Raw genomic sequence first — 19,779 nt, 5'->3', positions numbered from 1 at the left:
AAGAACAATTAGGCTGTTAATTGCAGAATTAAACTGTCTATAATTATTCTCATATTTCTCTATCCCAGTTTTGACCTTCCCTTTTCTCTGTGTGTGTAAACGGGAGATCGAGGAGCGCCATGCCAAAGAGAACTATATGTTACACGTTAATATTATGGTTGATTATTAATAGCATATTACTTAAGTTCATATTTCATTGTTGGAAAAGATCATTAACGTGCAGAAAGAGAGAATAATGAACTTTGAGAGTATTAATGAACTTTGCCATCATGCTGTGGGATTGCGATAATTACACACAGAGCAAGGTTGCCCCGCGGACATTTTTAAATTGGACCGGCCAGTTTTTATAATTTAACCTAGGTTAATTTTATTAAAATACGATTAAGCGTGAGAAATCCGCACTGAGACAATCGAACACTAAGTACAATAAAATAACAAGTAGTATGGCTTGCTTGTCTGAAGGAGTCGTGAAAGAGCATCGGCGGCTGCTGCCTTCTGGCGGTAACCTGCCGCACAGCATCACTAATCATTTTGTTTTCATCATCGTCTGACCACTGTTTACCGGTGTTGTGACAGTACATGGACACTAATGTGTAGAGATCGGAAGCATTCTGGACTTTGTCTTGGTTGTCTTCAACGCTCTAGGTTCTCAGTACACGTATCACAGGAAAGCCTCATCATCCGAGGGCGTGAATACGAAATGTCATGAGATTAGAGGGTTTCTTTTTCTTTATTCGCTGAGAGAACGTCGCTTTTCCTCCACCTCACCCAGCAGATGATCCCATTCCACTTTGTTTGCGAAGATTTTTTGCTCTTTATACTATACTCGCTGCGCAAGGAGGTTGCTTGGTAATTAATCCTCATCTTTGGAATCGCGACAAATTTTCTGACGCAGACGATACATCGTCTTAGGTATACATGATCTTGGCGTATCTGTCCAATTACGGATACATGTAATGAATTATGAAAAGGTCAGCTTAATAAGCACTGAGACATATTACGCAAGAATATTGAATGTTGTAGGTCACGGCCTGTGTGAAGATATCAGTGGGACTCGAGCTCCACATCATCCACGAGTTTTGCGATGGCATCTTCTCTTGACATTTTAAATTTTGCAGGGGATAGCGCGAACGCAGTCCCCCTTACGCATAAATTACGCACTCGAGTCACCCACATTTGGGGTGATCGCAGGGGTCAACCCGCCCGAGGTGCAATGGACAGGCCTCGCCCTGGGAGGACCTCCTTGCTGATCAAGGTGCCTCCCGTGCCAGGTAAGTATGCTTAACAGTGTAGGGTGCACCGACCAACACAAACTATTTGTGGGCAATTTAGTGGTGGTCAAAGGCATAGGACATTTATTGCTTTTTTTCTTTCATCACTGTAACTTAGTCAGTAAAATCTCTTCAGTTATAAACAATATGCATTGCTGAATGTTTCTGTCATTTTATTAATTTTTTTGGCAAAACCATCTGTTTAAATTTCTCAAAGCAAAGTAAAACGACAACAAGTTTAGATAATTGCAATCTTCGCGCCATTAGCATATCAGGGTTACCTCTCTTGCTTAGTGAGCTCTAGAGTTCAACTGTGTGCTATAAAGAAAGGGGGGCTTTTATCACTTCAGTGAATTATTTACATTACTATTTCTTGGTATTTTTAAAGCAAATAAAGGTAGATAAAATATTGGACAACTTTAAATTATTTCAAAAGTTTTGCCAGCTTTGACCCATATCGAGGGAGGGTACATGGACTTTCTTTCACTGAGCGAAAAGCACACTAGAAAAAGCACAGAAATGTACGCATGTGACATTCAGTAGGCACACTTACGAGCTTTGGCTGTGCCTCTGCTTGGTAGACAGCGATTTTCTTTATAAAGCTTTGTAAACGAATCGCTTATGCCTACGGCCATACCACGTTGAACACACCGGTTCTCGTCCGATCACCAAAGTTAAGCAACGTCGGGCCCGGTTAGTACTTTGATGGGTGACCGCCTGGGAACACCGGGTGCTGTAGGCAGATTTGTTTTACTTTATTGACTTAATAATTTTCTTTTTAGTGGCATGAACTTCATTTAACGTCTTTCTCCCTTCGTCCTTTTTTAAGCAATTTTGACCCATATCGAGGGAGGGTACATGGACTTTCTTTAATTTGTCATGAAATTTATGTAATGTCTGTCTCCCCTCTTCATTTTTAAAGCAATTTTTGATCTAAGGTGTTAAGGACATGGAAACTTTTCTATCTAGTGCATATTCTGTTTTTAACAACTTTTTTTTATCTGCTGCTGTTGAGCCTTAGTCTTCAAAATGTTGTATATTATCTATCATCAACCAATATTTTCTGGAAAATTCTTCCAGTGCTTGACCACTTGTCACCACTCAGCTTCAAATGCATAAGGTTCCTCCATCCTTTCAAGCCTCATTTTCACATCTTTCATATCATTTCTTATCTCTTCCAAAAGTGGCACCAGCTGCTGTATATATTTCTCTAGATGAGCTGGAATCAACAAACACAATAGCAGAAAACATGTAAAATAGTGATCTTTGCTGGATTTGCTATAATTCACAATGCCTTGAAAATATCACTTATCTTGATTTCTTTTCCCATTTGTCATATATCTATTTGATATGTGATCCATGTTTATTTCAAATGTTTTTTCACTATGGCAAAAGAAGGCTGGGATTTTCCACTTCTGGTTATATTTCAAAAAAACACTGTTCATATGTTTTGGCCGAGGCTAAGAAAAAACAATATGTTCAAATGATTATAAACAAAATGACTTCAAATTACCTTCCAAGAGGTTTTGGATCTCTGTGCTGGTATTTCTGTCATCACTCTCCACCTCTGACATTTCTTTTAGTCTCTCACAGATTTGGCTAGCTGCTTGGTAGTTACCTTCATGGAAATAATAAAAAGTACCCAAATTAGATTTCACCAATCCAGACCAAAAGTACATCATAAATTTCCCTTTGACAATAATACATTTTTATAGTGCAGCATCATAACCAAAGTTACACTATCTGTGGTGTAATGACATGTTATAGTGTTCCAACAGTCCAGGTATCATCTTTTTTATCTCCTTCCTATCTCCTGCAGTACATTATGGCATAGCAGTCATTTTGACAATTAATGCTCACACGCTTCATAAATTTGCTTTCTGCACAAGAATTAAATATGAATTTAAAAATTGCACTTACTTAGTGATTTGTGCAGGCGAATTCGATACAATGGCCATGAGGAATCTGGCATTTTAGCTTTAATAATGAAGTTTGCATCTGCTTTAACAGATTTTGGTGGCCAATTGCAAAACCTATTACCACTGGTATCTTTAAATACTAGCAGCCAGCTGTCTGGAATTACAGCTACTGGCCCTTTTAAACCTTCTGCTTCTTCCAAAAACTCAACAACATGGAATAAGGCCATCTGCTGAAACAACATACAGTTTACAGGCATTTGATCCTAAATATGCAAAGCCTATCTCTTTGTAAACATCACTGTTAAATAAATGTGTAAAGAAAAGCATAAATAAAATATGTATGTGTACAGCATATCTGCACTGATAGTTCAAATGCAGGTGTTAAACACAACATAGCACGTACATTTCTTTCTCTCCTAAAGGCTAAAGGCAGTAAAACCCCCCTGTGCGCATTAATTTACCCCTTTTCAAGAAATTATTAAATAATAACCAAACAAGATAGAAGAACAATTCAAATTGATAATGACATATCAAAATGTGTCGAAGTGAAACCGTCTTGCTTAATAACTTACTTTTATGATAATCCAACCAGACTAGATTTAGACAGATTCTTTGGGTCCAAAGTGAAAATAATATCCAGAACTATTTTATAGTGATATGATGTTTAACTTTAGGGGAGTTTTCAACAGTATTCTGGGATCCTTGGGGAGAGATGGATGGTAATTATGTAGAATACACAGTAAACGAGACAAAACACAAAATGCTATGTTACTTTGCCTTCCACAGAGCGCTAAATCCTGATACAAATCGTTTTCTGAAATGCATTCGCTATTCTGTAATAATTCAGTGTCGCTGTCTGATTCACTTTGATCTTTCTGATCTTAATAATCAAGAAAATAATTCCATTTGTTTTGTTTCTCTAGATTTTGCGAAGCTGAAACCGATGGCGTATATGGATGCTACCATCTGATGAAATATCGCCAGATAAATCGCAATCGCAATTTGAGGAAATTCTGACAGCTCCGAATTCTCTGCATCACTAACGACTAAAGAATTATCAAACTGCAAGGGTTCAGAACTGCCGGGCCCGACTTCTACTTCTGTCGGGGGAACCTTTTGCATTTATATATATTGCTCTTAACTTTTTCTTAACTTGTGTTCTAATAAATCTTCTCTTAGCATGATATTCTGCATTGAATTTGGACATTGTTAAAATTAAGATCTAACTAAACAGTATATTTACTTCAGAGTATATAACTTATATAAACGTACTGTTATCGAAGAGTCGAACACGTGCAATTGATCGCTGGAGGTCGAACCTTTCCACTCAGATGCTGGAGAAGAAAAGGGCAAAACCAATCAAAAATTTGTAAATGGCGGCGGACTTGCGTGCTCACACATCAATCGCGCTCTTCTGGTCGCTATATAGTACGCCATTGGCTAAAAGTCATTTCCTTTCCCTTGTTAGGGGCTATGGCCCTTGGTTGCTGTCAGAGTACTCTCCATCGTCAATATAAGTATCCCATATAGGACCCATATAAGTTCATATTTCCATGTGCATATAGGGACGCTACACCATCAGAATATACGTTGATATCCCATCCATGATTAGTGGAGGTGTTTATATCATTGTGAAAGGAGGAATAAGGGCTTTGGCTTTGACAAGAAAGTGAATTTATTTCGGATCATTTCCATTGACATTGCATAGATAATAAAGATCGATTCTTTCCTTACAAAATCTGATGTGTTGTTATTGCGAGACTGGCCCAGTGGTCCATCCCCAAAGTAGCCAGGATGAAGACATACTGCATGGTTACATAAACCTGAAAGTTAAACCTTTTTCAGGCTGCAGAACACTTTATTTTACTTGATTATTTTATAATGAATTGGTTAAAAAGTTAGCTTCATAAGTGATGATATTCAACAGTTTAACCAAGGAAAAAGCCTTAATTTCATAAAGCATGAATTTTAACTCAAAAACTTCCCATTAGTCTGGGCTAGGCTGCATGAGTATATGGAAGAAGTAGACCAGTCATTTCAAGCAAAAAGCATGTTTATTTTTTTACCCCATCTGAGGTATGCAAATCTTAAAGACAAATTTATATAGAAAATACAGAGCATGCCATCTCATTGTTCATATCCTTCTTCCCCCAATATGTTTGATTTCAGGTAGGTTCATAGCATAAACAATTAGCAGTCTTGTGTAGGAAAGCAAAAAATAATTTAAAAAACTTCGTAATTACAAATTTTCATGAAATAAATAACAGCGGTATCTACAGGATATAGCTGGCAGGTATAACAGACTTTTACTTCAGACTCTGAGTGCAAGCAATTTCTAAACAGAAATTTTTCAAAGTGTTTATCAGTTAGAAGTGGGGATAAAGGTTTTGCTCAATATATTTGGTGTCTCAAGACAGAATGAAAAAAAAAATCAAGAGGAATAAGATAACGTGCAACAAACTGGAGTCCTATCAATATCAAATAGCTCAATACTTGTTTGATATCACAAACTGAAAGACATCATAGACTGTCATACGTTTTGGCAAACATCTCTCACAAATGTTCATCAATAATTTTAAGTTTTTAAAGTGTCCAATCAATAATCTATTCAGCATAAGGTAAACAGTGACACAATCAGAATGTTAATCCCAGGATATGGAAAATTTTATGTGTAACCAGCACGTCAAATTGGCTGTGTAGGGTTGGGCTATGTTGTTCGGATGTAACAATGACCCAGTAGCCACGGGTGGCAGCTCCGGCAACGTCATAACTGCTGATGTAACAATGACCCAGTAGCCGCGGGTGGGCAGCTCAAGGTCGGTTATTACGTGTGCAGACGGGTTGGGAAAGGGACAGTCCTGGGCTGTTCGACGCCGACTCTCTACTAACAATTACATAACTCAGTACACTTCTAAAGTGCTACATATGTTTCATTTGAATGATTCCAGTCTACATATTTACATGAGATTTGAGGACTCACTTTCCATGGTGATCACTATAGAAATGTCAGAATTAGGCATTGTGGCTCAGAGAAAGCTCAATATCAAATTTAGAAACAGTCAATGTTCATAAAAATATATTCAGTCAACTGACTCTCAGTGCTGTAAGATCACCTGTACTGAATCAAGAACTCTGGGTATATTTGGTGATGACGAAAAACAACATAAATATTTGGTGAGTCTGTATCATCAACAACCGAATCTGCAAGAGCATTAGGCTGTCTGCGGTCCAAGGGAGGAGGTCTCTTGAGACCCCTTTCTCCCCTTGCATAACGCCCAACAAGTACACGTGCCATGAACATGTAGCGATAACCCCAGTCATCAGCTGTGGAATAGTTATCAGAGATTTTGGCCTCAACAGCAAAATAAGCTCCCTTCCCCCAAACAGCTGCGCTTTTTTTGCCAGCTAGAAGAGGGTCAATATTTTGATGTTGGATTGCTTCAACAGCTTTTGCAGAGGTTCCATGAAAGAGTATACGTTCATTGGCAGCTCCAATTCCGTATATTCGTTCCATTGTCTGCTTTGCACTGAAACATTTACAAAAGTATCTGATGCACAAATAGTTCCGAACACATGCAGTTCCCAAATACACATTTTAGAAATCCAATCAGATTAGCATTAATTTTTCCTTCTGTGTGAACTGATTTTTTTATTTCTGCCCATCAGTTACCGAATATCTAAGACTTTGAAATTTCAGTAAATAAAATTCTATGGGTTTATCATCATTTGCTGGTCTCTCTCATTCTCTCTTTTATTTTTGCTGGCCATAGTTTATGGGATGTATATAGTGCCCATTAACATTGACAACTACATGCCTAATGTTCAAGGAAGCATGGGAGATCTGTATCATTGCTAGCATTGGTGGAGATCATTAAATATTTTGAATTTTTGTTAAAACTATAAAAAAAAAAACAAAAAAAACAAGTAACACTATCACACTATCAAAACCATGCAAAACCAGTGCAAAACTTACGCATTGTATACGGTCCATAAAGCACGGTTCTGAATGCGCTTAATAGAAATAATCTCCACATTAGCCATGGTTTTCAGGAACTTGTATCTGACATTTTTGTATTCCTCTGCTGTCAGTGCATTGCTGTTAGTTAATGGCACCACAAAGAGTTCTGTCCCTGGCATAGGGTTCCAGTGAGGGGGTACATCCTCTTTATGTCCAGCTTTGACTTCAGCAAGGATTCTGCAAGAAGTAAAATTGAGTATTTAATAAGAAATATGCAACATGAAACCTTATGCAATTATATTGATAGGTTTTGATATACTCTTATCACATCTTAACAATAATATTTCCTAAAGAACTGTTTCACAGGTTAATTTTTTTTAGCCTTGTTTTTGCTAACATTATTTATCATGGTTTTATTTGGACATGACTTTTATTTTCAGCCTTCTTTGTAATCATAGAAATTAATAGCACATTTACAACTTCAAATATGGCTAAAAGGCAATTTGTTTTACCTGTGACCTGAATCTTGGCTGGCCCATAAATGTGCATGCTTACCTCAGCAACTGCTGTTTCAGTTCAGGCGCCTTGCAGAGACTAAGTGGCGTCTTGCCCTCATTGTTTTGTAAGGCAAGATCTGCACCACACTCTGTCAACTTGCATAAAATTTCATTTTGAAGAGTCTCTTCGGTGCTCACCAGAGCCTGAAACCAAAGATGAGCAGACAACATTAAATCTGTTGCATTTGATTCCAGTGTTGGCAAGGCAGGATGTGTTATTTTGCATGCCAGAATGGCTATCACATGTTTAGTATTGTGTGTCTGTTAGACATGGTCAAGATATGCAAATTATCTGAACAGACATGTGGCAAACAAGAGAAAATAGAAAATGAATGGCCTTACTGCACTGGTCAGCCTTGGCATTTGAACAAGGTGTGCTGGTGTGTTGCCATTTTCATCTTGAATGTTAGGATCAGCTCCTAGAATAATAATAATGAAGCATAATCATGCTGCAAAGATATCTAAATTTCTCCAATATCTTTAGGTTTGTTCTCTGAATGATGATCATAACTATCAATCCGTGGGCAAGTTAATTTAGAATTTTATGTACCTTTACACATATACTCATGCTTACATGCACTCAGAGATAAGCAAAGGCATTCAGTACAAGTAAATTTGAACACAAATTTTTTATTTTTAATATACATCCATATTAGAACCAAAGATGATTTAAAAACATTACCAGTAACCGAAAAAGATGAAATGTTTAGCTGGAATTAAATACTGATGACAATAGAAAAAGTTTACTAAAAGAGAACTACACCAAAACATAATTACCTCTTCTCATCAGAAGGTCTATAACAGTCTGGCTGCAGGAATGAACTGCATGATGAAGTGGAGTGCGGCCTTCATGGTCTTGAGCATTAATGTCAACCAAGACCTGGTAAAAAGAGATATTACACACCCTAACATTGAATTATGAATGTGTACATACACCTTGGGAGGAAAGGGAAGGATTAGCCATTTTTAAGCATTAACCTTTTTATGTTTTCATTAATATTGAATGCAGCCTTTTTAACTCATCCTTAATGATATAAGTGTCATCATTAACAGCTCAGGTATTCACCTTACAGCTCAGGTTTTCCCTATCTCCCTCAAGAATCTTTATTATCTCCTCCTTAATGATTAGCATATCCCGCTTTTAAATGTTTCAGATAGAAGACTATATAAGTCCCTTCTTCTCACTATATAGTATCAGTTTATTTGTTCAGCAAAAAACTCCATCAAAGAATTCTTTTCTAATGACAATTATAGTCCTCTCTGTTCCCAAGCCATTCTGTTTCTAGAAAACTGCGCTGTCACCATTCCTTTACCAGATATGTTTGTGGATGTGTGTTCATGTGTAATAATAATTCTCAGTGCTTTCAAGTCTGCCCATTTAGGATAATGCTGAAGCCCTTACACACAATAATTTTATTGCCAGATGACTTCCAATCACAGCAGTAAAGAAAATGATTTTATTTACCTGGTTTACTAGCAATCCAGCAATTGCAGTCCATCCATTAATGACAGCCAGGTGCAGAGGTGTGAAGTTATGTGGTCCTCCAGGAGACAAGGCCAGCTGCTCATCCCTTTTTATCAGCACTTCCACAACACTGTAACAGTTGCCATAAAGCATCATCCTGAATATACATCAGATAAATCAGGTCATAATCCATTTCCTACTATCACACAGCTATTATATGACAGAATCTTTGTCAAAAGGGTCAAGCATTTTCGATATATTATATATGTTTACCTACCTTTGTAATCCACCAGCAATTGCTTTGTGAATGATATTGAACCCATCATTATTGGCTTTACTGCCATCCAAATAGTCACAGTCCAGCAAATGATTGATTATTGCAGTGACTTTGTGATCAATAGCAATGTGCATCGGAGTTTCTCCATCCTTGTTCTGAAATAGGATATTACTGTAATTCTACTACAATACTGAAGAGTAATAATAGCTACATAAATAATACTTGACTTCAGAATGACTTGTTCTATTAAAGTAATTTGACAGTTAATTCTATGAATTTTAAAAATTGAACATGATAATTTAATCATTCCATCTCTACTGTCCAGCAGGAGTTAAATAGCCAGTTACCTCACCTGGATGTTGACATCTGCACCCTTGTTCAAAAGTGTACGGACACACTGCAGATCTTGCTGAATGACAGCAAGATGTAGGGGCGTCTGTCCACTTGTGTTTCTGACATTCTTGTCTGCACCACGTTTGCACAGTTCCTCCACCACAGAATCTTGCTCTCTGGTGAAAACGTAGACTCCAGATTAAGACGACTAAAGCATAGCTGTGCAATATTGGGTGATTCACCTCTTTACCAGACTATCAACCCAATCATTATTGGCACCGACATGCTATGAGCATTTGTTACCGAACAGCAGCTGGACTTTTAAGTCATTTTTTTTACAAAACTATCTTCTTCACTAGAGAAGGAGCTGTTGCATTCAGAAGATAAATAAATTTTCAGCAGAGTTGCATATCTTGAAATTTATTTCTTGCCTCATTTCACAATTAAGCTAAGTGGGGACAAACTGAAAGTTTGGAAAATAAATATTTAAGCCTTTTTCATTAATGCAGGGGAAAATTGGTGTTTTACGCTGAGCCAGCAACTAAGGCTATATCACGGTAAGGCAGCCAGCACTGTAAACAGTTGCCACATGCAGAGAAAGAACAGTGTGCCTGAGACAAGAGCTGAACCCAGAACAGCCAACTTTCACTGTATTGGTGACAGGCACTAACTGTGGTGTCACTGGACTGCCCTCAAATAATGCAGAAAAAAAAATACAGGTAATACACGAATCTGGAATTTTAAAAAGTCATCTATACAAGTTACATATTCATGCACATTTATCCATACCCACGCATTTGCATACAGCAGAAGCCAACATCTGAAGAATTTAAAGCCATTAATATTATCAAAACCTGCTGCAATTTTCACCCACCCATCAGCAGCATAATGCAAAGGTGTGTTCCCATCATCATCAGCAACATTCACATCTGCCCCACAGTTGAGCAGGAAGTTTATGATGTCTGTACGACCTTTGTTACAGGCCACATGAAGGGCTGTGCGGCCTTTTAATTTACTATCAGCCTGAAGTGAAATATTTATTACAAAGATATTAATTCCAGTGAAGTATTTTTTCGAAAAGAATGTGATTCATATATATGTATTCTATATATATCTATATATATAGAGAGAGATATGCCCCTTCAGACCTACATAACAGCAGTATGCTTTAGACCTTTGTGTTGCATTTATTCTGCTTTGTTTTATTAATAAGGCTCACTGATAATAGTAATTGTAGACAACATAAATTACTAAAGTTATTCAATCTTTATAACATTTTCAGATTCACTTCTAGAATCAGTTTCCTAATTATTCTGATAGTGATAGAAGCATTGACACTTTGTGTAAGTCTTTAGGTCATCTTATAAAATGTCTTGCATTATAGTTCTATGAACTATCCTGTTCATTTTATGATGACCTAGGTGATCTCTTCTAAGACTGCCAGGCAAATCAAAACCCAAGCTGCACTTAAATTTTAGATACTGAGTTTTCTATTGTTTCTATTCAAAATTTCTTGCTATGAAAGAATATTTATTAATAAGGACATGCAAATGATGTTCTGGACCAGAGGATGAATGATGACATATTTCCATATTCTTTGAGAATTAAAGTGAACTGCCCCAGGTAGGTGACATCACAAGCTAAAAAGAGGATTAGCAAGTGACATGGTGCGAAGCACTCAGAGAGGCTACAAATAACTATCAAAAAGAACAAACAAACATTTGAGAAGTATCAGGCATAGAATAATGTAATCACATACTTTATGAATAACAAAACTTTACTGTAACAGTCCTGTCTTTGAAACACCACAGTGGGTGCAAAAAGCAAGCTTTTTCCTGGCAAAAATCTATTTTTAAAAATGACGGTTTGATTTCTACAAGATGATGATCTTGTAATGGCAAAATATCCATTACATAAATGCTTACTGCACGTCAGAAGAATATTGATAAACAACCAAAGGTTGCATTCTAGAACAATCCCAAATATATATGTTTAGAAGTGATCTGAATCATCAGTATTCATCACATTAAGCACAACTTACATTTTAGATTGCCTTGCCATTTAGTACAAACCTTAGACTGGTTTTTCAAAATGAAGGCCTTGAACTTTTCAAATTCTCCACTACTGGCAGCTTGCATTAACTCTTCAATGTCATCAGCAGACTTTGATGAATCTCGTTTGAATAGTTCCATCTTCTCCATGATAGCTATTGACAAAGTCAGCAAAATCAGATTTAGTTTTCTATATACACTTCTGAACTATCGGTCTGCTGGTAAGGTCTTATAGTTTTTGTTTGTTTTTTGTTTTGTTTTTTTATAGCCTGCTATCAGAGGAAAGCTATTTGGTTATACAGCATTGTTTCGGTCATTGAGCTGTTATATACAGTGCTTCAATCACTTGGATAAGGCCTTCTTCGAGGTTGAATTGTTGCATCACATGCCAGACTCAGTCAAAAGTAAACTTGTGATAGAGGTCTTGCTGATGCAGAAGATGCTCCAATGTCAGGATGCAGCAGTTGAAGATCTACACAGCTGTTCTCCTGCCTGGTCTGAAGCTAGCCTGTTCTGCTAGCAGTTCCTCAGTGGTGATGCTGATGCAGTTCTGTATTACTTTCATCATGACTTTGTTTGGGTGGATGATTAGGCTTATGGTGTTGTAGTTCTGGCCCTGCTTGCTATTTCTTTTCTTTGAAGGAAGTATGATTATTGATTGTGTCCATTCTTTGAATTCCCAGACCCTTTTGCACTAAGCAGGGAGAGCATTTGTTGCTAAGTTGGGATGTTCAAGGCCAGACTTTCCTCCCTTCAGACTGCATACTGCTCTTTTGACCTCTTTCCGTAGTACTAGATTGCTAGTTCTAGTCCACTTGTTTTCAGTCATGGTCACTTGCTCTGTCGGTGTCTGGATATGTCCTCCTCTTGACTTTGTTGATGCTTTGTTGAGTATGAAGTATCTATATAAGCAGCAGGATGAAGTTGATCTGATTCTCGATCGTTCCATCTGGTTAATGCCAAGTTGATATCCTTGATTTCTTGTGTGGATGAACAAGGAAACCCATGAGTTTGTGGTCTTCGTCTGTTCCTGTTTCCCCAAATCCTGGCTATCTGACCTCCACCAGTTCCATAAGGTTCCACTGGTACCGTCTTAGCGCGTGGGTGAGTTGTTTCACTTTGCCACACTGTTGTGCTGAAGCTCCACGCACCAGTGGATATTCTTTCTCTTAATTTATCATCCGCTTTGGTTTCAGTAGCATATTTTTTGCTATTCCCACTCTACCGGTAAGGTGCGTTGTCTTGTGCGTTAATCTGGGGGATGATAATAGAATGACACTCGCGAGAGAAGGTCTGTGTCCACCGCTCTCCACACCAAGTGACGCAAAAAAAAAATGAGAGAAAAAGAAGCGACAAGACAACCATGTGTCTTGTCAAGTTAATTAATTAATTGCTTTATATGAAGAAGAAGCCCAAAAGAAGCATGCCTAAGAATCTTTAAGATGGAGGTACTGAGCGTTCTTGTTGTCTTGGCAAAAACAAATTGAAAAAATCCCCACCAGTAGAAGTGATCTGATTTTGATTCTTTTCTTTATTTGAGTTCTCTAAATTATCACATATAGCATCACCAGTTCAACGAGAAATAAGCTCGGATACGACATTACGCTTACTGGGGGTTGGTAATGGCCTTTCGGTGTTTTCTGTCATAGAAGGCTTATTAACTGGAATGCTGGGTTGGAAATGCAATGTGCAGCCGACAGGATTCAACACCCATCTCCGCCCTTCTACGTTCACTTTGAGGTCTCCATCTGAATCAATCTCTACAATTGTTCCGATCTTCCCCAGTATCTGTAACCAGCAGTTCACAATAATGTACAGATGATGTCATCATATCTAACAACAAAAACAGGAGGAGCACATCAAGTCCAATAGTATACAGTCCTTCATTAGTATCTATGCTTGTCTCCTTGCCATAAACAGGCTTTTAAATTATTATTAAATCTGCAAATTCCCAGTCCTCCAACTGTACATGACCCTTGAGAGGAATTTCATAGCTGGTAGCAAGGAATCGGTCTAAAAGGAGGGATAATGCACATTTATATGTACAACAATACATTTTTACAGGTTACTTCTCATGCAGTCTTATCTAAAACTGAGAAATAACATTGCTTACTTCTTCCATCTTCTTATTCCATCCCCCATGTCCAACCTGCAGTTCCATGAAACAGTTGTAATTGTCAATGATTTGGACATGGTCTCCTTTGTTGAATGAACTCAACTGTTAAAAGAGAAAATCAGGAAATCAGAAAGAAACGCTGTTTTGGATTTCATAATCCTAATATAAGAATATAGGGCAATATGTCATAACAAAAGAATATATCCTATGAGAGCAACACAAGAACCAAATCTGAATTCCTTTGAAGGTGACATATATAAGATAGAACAAGTTTGGACAACATACATTGCATTAAACATGAAAGCTGCAAAAAGAAATGTATCTTTAAAACTGGTCTCAGTATAAAACTAGGCATTGGTTAGATTACCTTTTATTTTCTAGTTCAGCTGTGATTTGATCACATATTTTCACCAAAAAATATATAACAGTAAGAGAACAATTAATGACTTGCTTAAACAAAAGTTAAATGTGATAAAAATGTCCCTTAGTTTTTGCATGAGACCTGTGGTTATGTCGTGAACTCATGAAACTATTACATACTGATTTCGCCCACTGTTTGCCGGAAAGCGTATTTCTATTTCCTTCACATTATTTTTTTTTACCCTTGTCAGAAGATGACGAATAACTGTCCAACTATAAGCATCTTCATACTGAACTCTTGCAAGATCTGGATCCACGATCTTCACAATGGTTCCAACCTCCTCAACGCACTGACAGAAGAAAAATAAAACGGAAAGAGAATGAGAACAGATCAACATAAAGCTGGATATTACCAAAAAATCAGCACGCAGTCTTTGGCAATTAAAGTGGTTAGAACACGTGTTTATTCATGCACATGCTATTTCCCTTGGTCCATCTATCAGACATTCTATAAAATAGATTGATCATTCACCTGCTGCATACTGTTGTTCCAGCCAGTTGAATGCTCACTCTGAAGCTTTCGGAATGTTTCTAAGTCGACATTAACAATGACTTTGTCACCATATTGCAGATGAGTCTCGCTTGGGCTGATTACATCTGAATGGCAGAACATTTCCATATACATTTCGAGAAGTTATGCTCCATAGCAATTAGCTAGCAGTTATACATAAATGATAATGTACAGTAGCCAGAAGTGTCCCACGTATTGAAATTGTGTTCATATTTGATTGATATAGGGATATCTTTATGATATCAAAACATTTCACTAACCCAACCTCACCAGCTTCTTGTTGTCACCACACCTGTTTGCACAGATTGTACAACTTTCTTTGCATATTTGCAGTATCAAGGCATACCAAGCTCAGGAAGGTGTTCTGGATAGTAGGTGCCTCCGCGGGTGTGTGACAGTGCCACCACCTGAACTTTTCCTTCTGCTCCAATGCTGTACCCAAACAGTTTATCTGGGTTGTGCTGCCATCTGACTTTTACACGTCCCCTAAAGCATCCTGATGCCTGTTCCTCCAATTCTTCAATTTTGGCTTTGCTGCCCCGTCCTCCTAAATGTGCAGAAACAATATGGATATGAAGCAAATTACCTAAGCTACAACTGTAGTGTGGGCTTTTCTCCCTCTCTGTCTAAAGAAACTGTTCCCTCTGTAAATGTATTTCAGAAAGCAAAATTGTTGTGACTATAGCTGTAACATATATATATATTCCTGTGTTTGAGAGAGGAAAAAGTGAAGTGAGTCAATAGGTATATGAGGTGTGTAGTTGGTTAAAGTTGTTTACTATTTATAATTAGTAGCATGTTTCAACAAAACGAACTTATTAACCATGGATAAATATTTCTCTTTCACATTCACACATAAGCAATAATGGTGCTAAGATTGATATGTCTAAATATGTTCTTTATTAAGAGGTAATTGTGAACCTAAACTCAAGATGAGCTACAATCATCTTTACCGTCCTCATCACCAGAATTCCAGTGGGGGCCACGAACCACTTCAGTTCCCTTTACCAGCCCATACACCTCTTGTTTCAAGGAGCTGGCACGTGGAGTCACACGTACACTACAAGAATAAAGAAATACAATGATTTGTATTAAAGTAAATAAGGATCAGAAAAAAAGAGAAATTTTGAAATCCTTTTTGTTTAAGCTTTTATGTATCTCTGGCAATTGGTAAGGCAGCCATTTCTTAAAGTTTAAACTGTTTATGTACATTTCCTGTCCAGAGGGGGTCCGTGAAAGAAGGTTACAATGTTGATAGAAAACGAATATTTTCTCTTAACTTCCTGCTGTACTCACATTGTACTGTCTTCTGTGGTATATCGCAGGAAGGCATGTGATGTTCTGTGACAGTCAGAAAAGTAACAGGAAGTGCAAAGGTCATAGTTGATGCACTCTGCACACTTCCAGCGCATCCCTCCAATACACGAGGAATGGCAAGCTCTACATCTCGCTGATTGGTATACACCTAACCAACGACAACATACAAAAAGAAACATAATAATAATCTCCCTATTTGACCTGTCCCTACAATAATTAGGTTATGTAATTTTTCATAGAACCATACTTGTAAATACAGACAAATTTGCAATCATAATTTTGCTAAATCTCCTGCTATAGTTACTGCCGTAAAAGTATCTAGTTCTTCCTAGCAAGTTATGATATGTGGTCCACAGTACATTGTGTTTGCAAGTTCGCTTGCTTTGATCTGTTTTTCTCAGTCCCAGAAATCGGTTTTCGGGGATGGGTGGGTGGGGTGGCCTGAAAAGGTGGCTTGAAACGTGAGCCATTGTTAAAGGAATGTTCCTGTCTTAAATAATAATAATAAGCAGTAGTAGTGTCCCAACTGGAAAGGAAGGCCCAGAATTGGGTCTGATGGCGGGTTGTGGTTGCGGCCCTATGCTCCACTGGGGGCGAATAGGAACAAGAAGAAGTAGTATACAGGTAGTCCTCGACTTACGACGTTGATCCGTTCTTATGCGGCGTCGTAAACCGAATTTCGACTAAGTCCGATCATGCGTTCATACAGTATTGTACCAAAATAACAGTACAGTACTGCAAACACTTAGCCTATCCAAACAGCTATCCTAACACAGTACCCTATATAATTATCAATAAACATAAGTACAGTAAAATATTGTGCAGTACAGTACGTTTAATAGATTGCCTTATGATATCTCCTTTCATCTCCATGGTGATGGCCTTCCTTTTCTTTGATGCACTGTTATCAGATGAGTCTACCTTTCGTTTGGGAGCCATAATGAAGGGTGTTATGGCGTGCAGGAGACTAGTTTTCTTTGTGTAACCGGGTACAGTGTACAGTACACTGAACTCTATGATTTCCGCCGCACGTGGAATGAGGCGCACGTACAGTTCGACTTACGACGCTAAACCTCGTAAGTCGGAATGAGCGTCGTAACCACGAAACGACGTAACTCGAGACCGTCGTAACCCGAGGACTACCTGTATAGTAGTAAAGCAAACTACTTTTTTAAAATTCATAATCTTTCTGATGCAAGATGCACACTACATCTGAGGCGTCAAACAATGATGAAAATCGAAGAAAAAATTCCTGTGAACATACAGATACTTGTATACACATACACATAGCGAGTTAAATAAAAGAGTGTAATAAGCAGCGTGGACTGCACCTGCCGGTCCGTTGTCATAGATGAGGAGCTCATACTTGTTGTTTCTGCCAGCACAGTGCATCCTCTCTTCACCTGTCACATCCCACACCACCGACACCTTGCCGTGGCCAGGACCGCGCTCATGGACGGCAACCACTGTCCCCAGGTGTCCGGGGCCACCGTCATTGTCTCCCCCTGACCACTGCGGTCCCCTGACGACGCGAATCCCTGGTCTTAATATCATCGTGGGAAGGTTGAGTGATCTGAACCTGACGAGTAACAAAGCAGAAAACCTTCAGAGAGTGCATAATATTGTTGTGGTTTTTTAATTCGGTGAAATACGCATGGAGAAATCGCCGAAAAGAGACCTAAAAAAGCGATAGGGGAAGTAAGAAATGAAATCCGTGTTACAATGAATGAATTCGCTGAGGCTGACCAGGAAAGACTGAAAGCTAAATAACTTCCTTTTGATTCATTTACAGCTCGTGAGACACGTTAATTGCCAGTAGTTTAATTATCCATCCGGCAAAGTCTCTCTCTAGAAGGTTTGGTACCAAAGTACCGAAGTAAGCAGAGGATTAATTCTCCTTAACCTCTTTAATCAGTTAGAAGCCTATATACTATTTTAGTAGCAACTGGTATAGCATGCAGTAACTGTGTGTTGATTACAATGACCTTATTCTATTTTACTTGTACTGTATATATTTTCTATGACTTTATCATGAATTGTACTCGAGTATATACTTAAAACAAAGCTCGACCGCAATAATTTCAAAGTTGTCGATGAGTTCCAGAAATACTTAGTACAATTTAGTTTGTATATAAGTCTGCTTTAAATAATCTGATACTCAATAAAAAAAAATAAATGATAAAATAATAAACGAAATAAAGACTAGAGAAAGAAGAGTAACATTTATAAGCTGAATGAGACCAAATATTCAATGCCTTCCGTAAGATTCGATTGCTAACTTTTTCATTGTCCCCGGGACACAACATATAACTGCATGAGACCAAGAAAAATTGTATGAGATCTTGTGACAAACAGAAAGTTTAAGCGACATCTGTTTGAAATCCAGGGGGTTAAAAACCGACCCTCCGATTTGTTCAAAACTATTCAAAGCCAGATTGTTTGGTTACCTTCCGAGCTGTGTTCAGACTGTCAGCAGTCAGACAGGTGTAGTCCCTCCTCAAACTAACGTAAATTAGATTGATTCCGGATTAAAACATGAACATAGCTGCTCGAAATCAGCAGCAGGAAGAAAACTTCAACAGTTGTTCTAGTCATTGTTGATCACGATAGCAGGTTACACGTTTAGTAGATCGGGAAAACCCGAAACACTGCCTCCTAAAAATAGATGCAACACACCTCGTCTGATTCATAGCGGAAAGTTTTGTATGTGTGTGTGGGTTTGTTTTTTTTTTTGTTTGTTTGTTTCTTTTTTACTCACAAGTAAATGGTGGGTACATATTACTTCTCTCGATGCGTCCAGATTTGCCTGTTTCAGTCTTGCCCAGTCCAGATATAATGTGGCCAAGTGGTGAGGTATCTTTCTAACCACGACAACCGTCCATCAGTAAAATACAAGCAGGTCTTGTATTCAGGTGCAACTCTTTACTGCACGCTAAAACAATCGCCACGGCTGCGCCCCCGCCGATGCTCCCTTACTCATCGCCGTTGTTCGTTCGTCTCGTCTTTGTCTAACGTCCTCCGTTTGTCGTCACCTTTTGTCGTCACCTTTTTGTCGTCACCTTTTTGTCGTCATAAAATATGACGTCATATTTTATGACGTCATACTCCAGCCCATCACATCCCGCCGACTCTTTCTCCAACAGCGTCCTCGCTGATGAGCTTTAGCTAGCAAGACTAGAGCTGAAATACAAGTTCACCTAATTATGCTGGCCTTGGGGGGGGGGGTGGGGCTCCAATATTTAACCTCGAAAAACCTCGAAAGAAGATCTGTTGCTGCCGCAAGCAACGCCTAGTCATTACCAGCAGCTGGTACTATTTACCTAACAGAGTACAGAGTGTCTTGTAGAACAAACATCTGTACTTCGCCTAATAGCTAAATCTAACCGACTGATTATTTTTCTCCCCTGAATAACTACTACATGGGCATTCCGTCCAGCTGTCCTGTGTGTAATTGTCCAGTCAGAATAACATTTCGTAGGCACAGCGTGGCAAAGCGAAAGGGATATGAATAAAAATAACAGATAAACAAACTAATCAATGATACAACATATTGCTCTTATCTATAGAGTCAATCATACCGCGAG

General features: G+C 38.3%; 1 protein-coding gene and 2 non-coding genes across 3 annotated transcripts; 1 reads left to right on the top strand and 2 right to left on the bottom strand.

Moving 5' to 3' along the window:
- Nucleotides 1–1,115: 1,115 nt before the first annotated feature.
- Nucleotides 1,116–1,279, bottom strand: LOC112558410. Its single transcript, XR_003098147.1, has one exon. It is a non-coding gene; the product is annotated as a U1 spliceosomal RNA (small nuclear RNA).
- A 615-nt stretch (nucleotides 1,280–1,894) lies between these two features.
- LOC112558406 lies at nucleotides 1,895–2,013 on the top strand. The gene has a single exon (XR_003098144.1). It is a non-coding gene; the product is annotated as a 5S ribosomal RNA (ribosomal RNA).
- Nucleotides 2,014–5,225: 3,212 nt separating this feature from the next.
- On the bottom strand, nucleotides 5,226–18,808 carry LOC112556701 (E3 ubiquitin-protein ligase MIB2-like). Its single transcript, XM_025225941.1, has 19 exons — nucleotides 18,643–18,808; nucleotides 17,527–17,774; nucleotides 16,175–16,343; nucleotides 15,832–15,938; nucleotides 15,225–15,425; nucleotides 14,840–14,964; nucleotides 14,550–14,657; nucleotides 13,945–14,049; nucleotides 13,442–13,619; nucleotides 11,853–11,986; nucleotides 10,655–10,803; nucleotides 9,800–9,956; nucleotides 9,448–9,602; nucleotides 9,171–9,300; nucleotides 8,483–8,585; nucleotides 8,048–8,124; nucleotides 7,704–7,849; nucleotides 7,164–7,385; nucleotides 5,226–6,717 (listed from the first exon to the last, which is right to left on the bottom strand). The coding sequence occupies exons 2-19, from the start codon at nucleotides 17,747–17,749 to the stop codon at nucleotides 6,300–6,302; spliced, it is 2,907 nt and encodes a 968-aa protein (XP_025081726.1). The 5' UTR covers nucleotides 17,750–17,774; nucleotides 18,643–18,808; the 3' UTR covers nucleotides 5,226–6,299.
- Between the last annotated feature and the right edge of the window lie 971 nt (nucleotides 18,809–19,779).

The sequence above is a fragment of the Pomacea canaliculata genome, linkage group LG2 (genome assembly GCF_003073045.1).
Source record: "Pomacea canaliculata isolate SZHN2017 linkage group LG2, ASM307304v1, whole genome shotgun sequence".
In the NCBI taxonomy this organism is placed as follows: Eukaryota; Metazoa; Mollusca; class Gastropoda; order Architaenioglossa; family Ampullariidae; genus Pomacea; species Pomacea canaliculata.
This window is presented reverse-complemented; position numbering and strand designations above follow the sequence as displayed.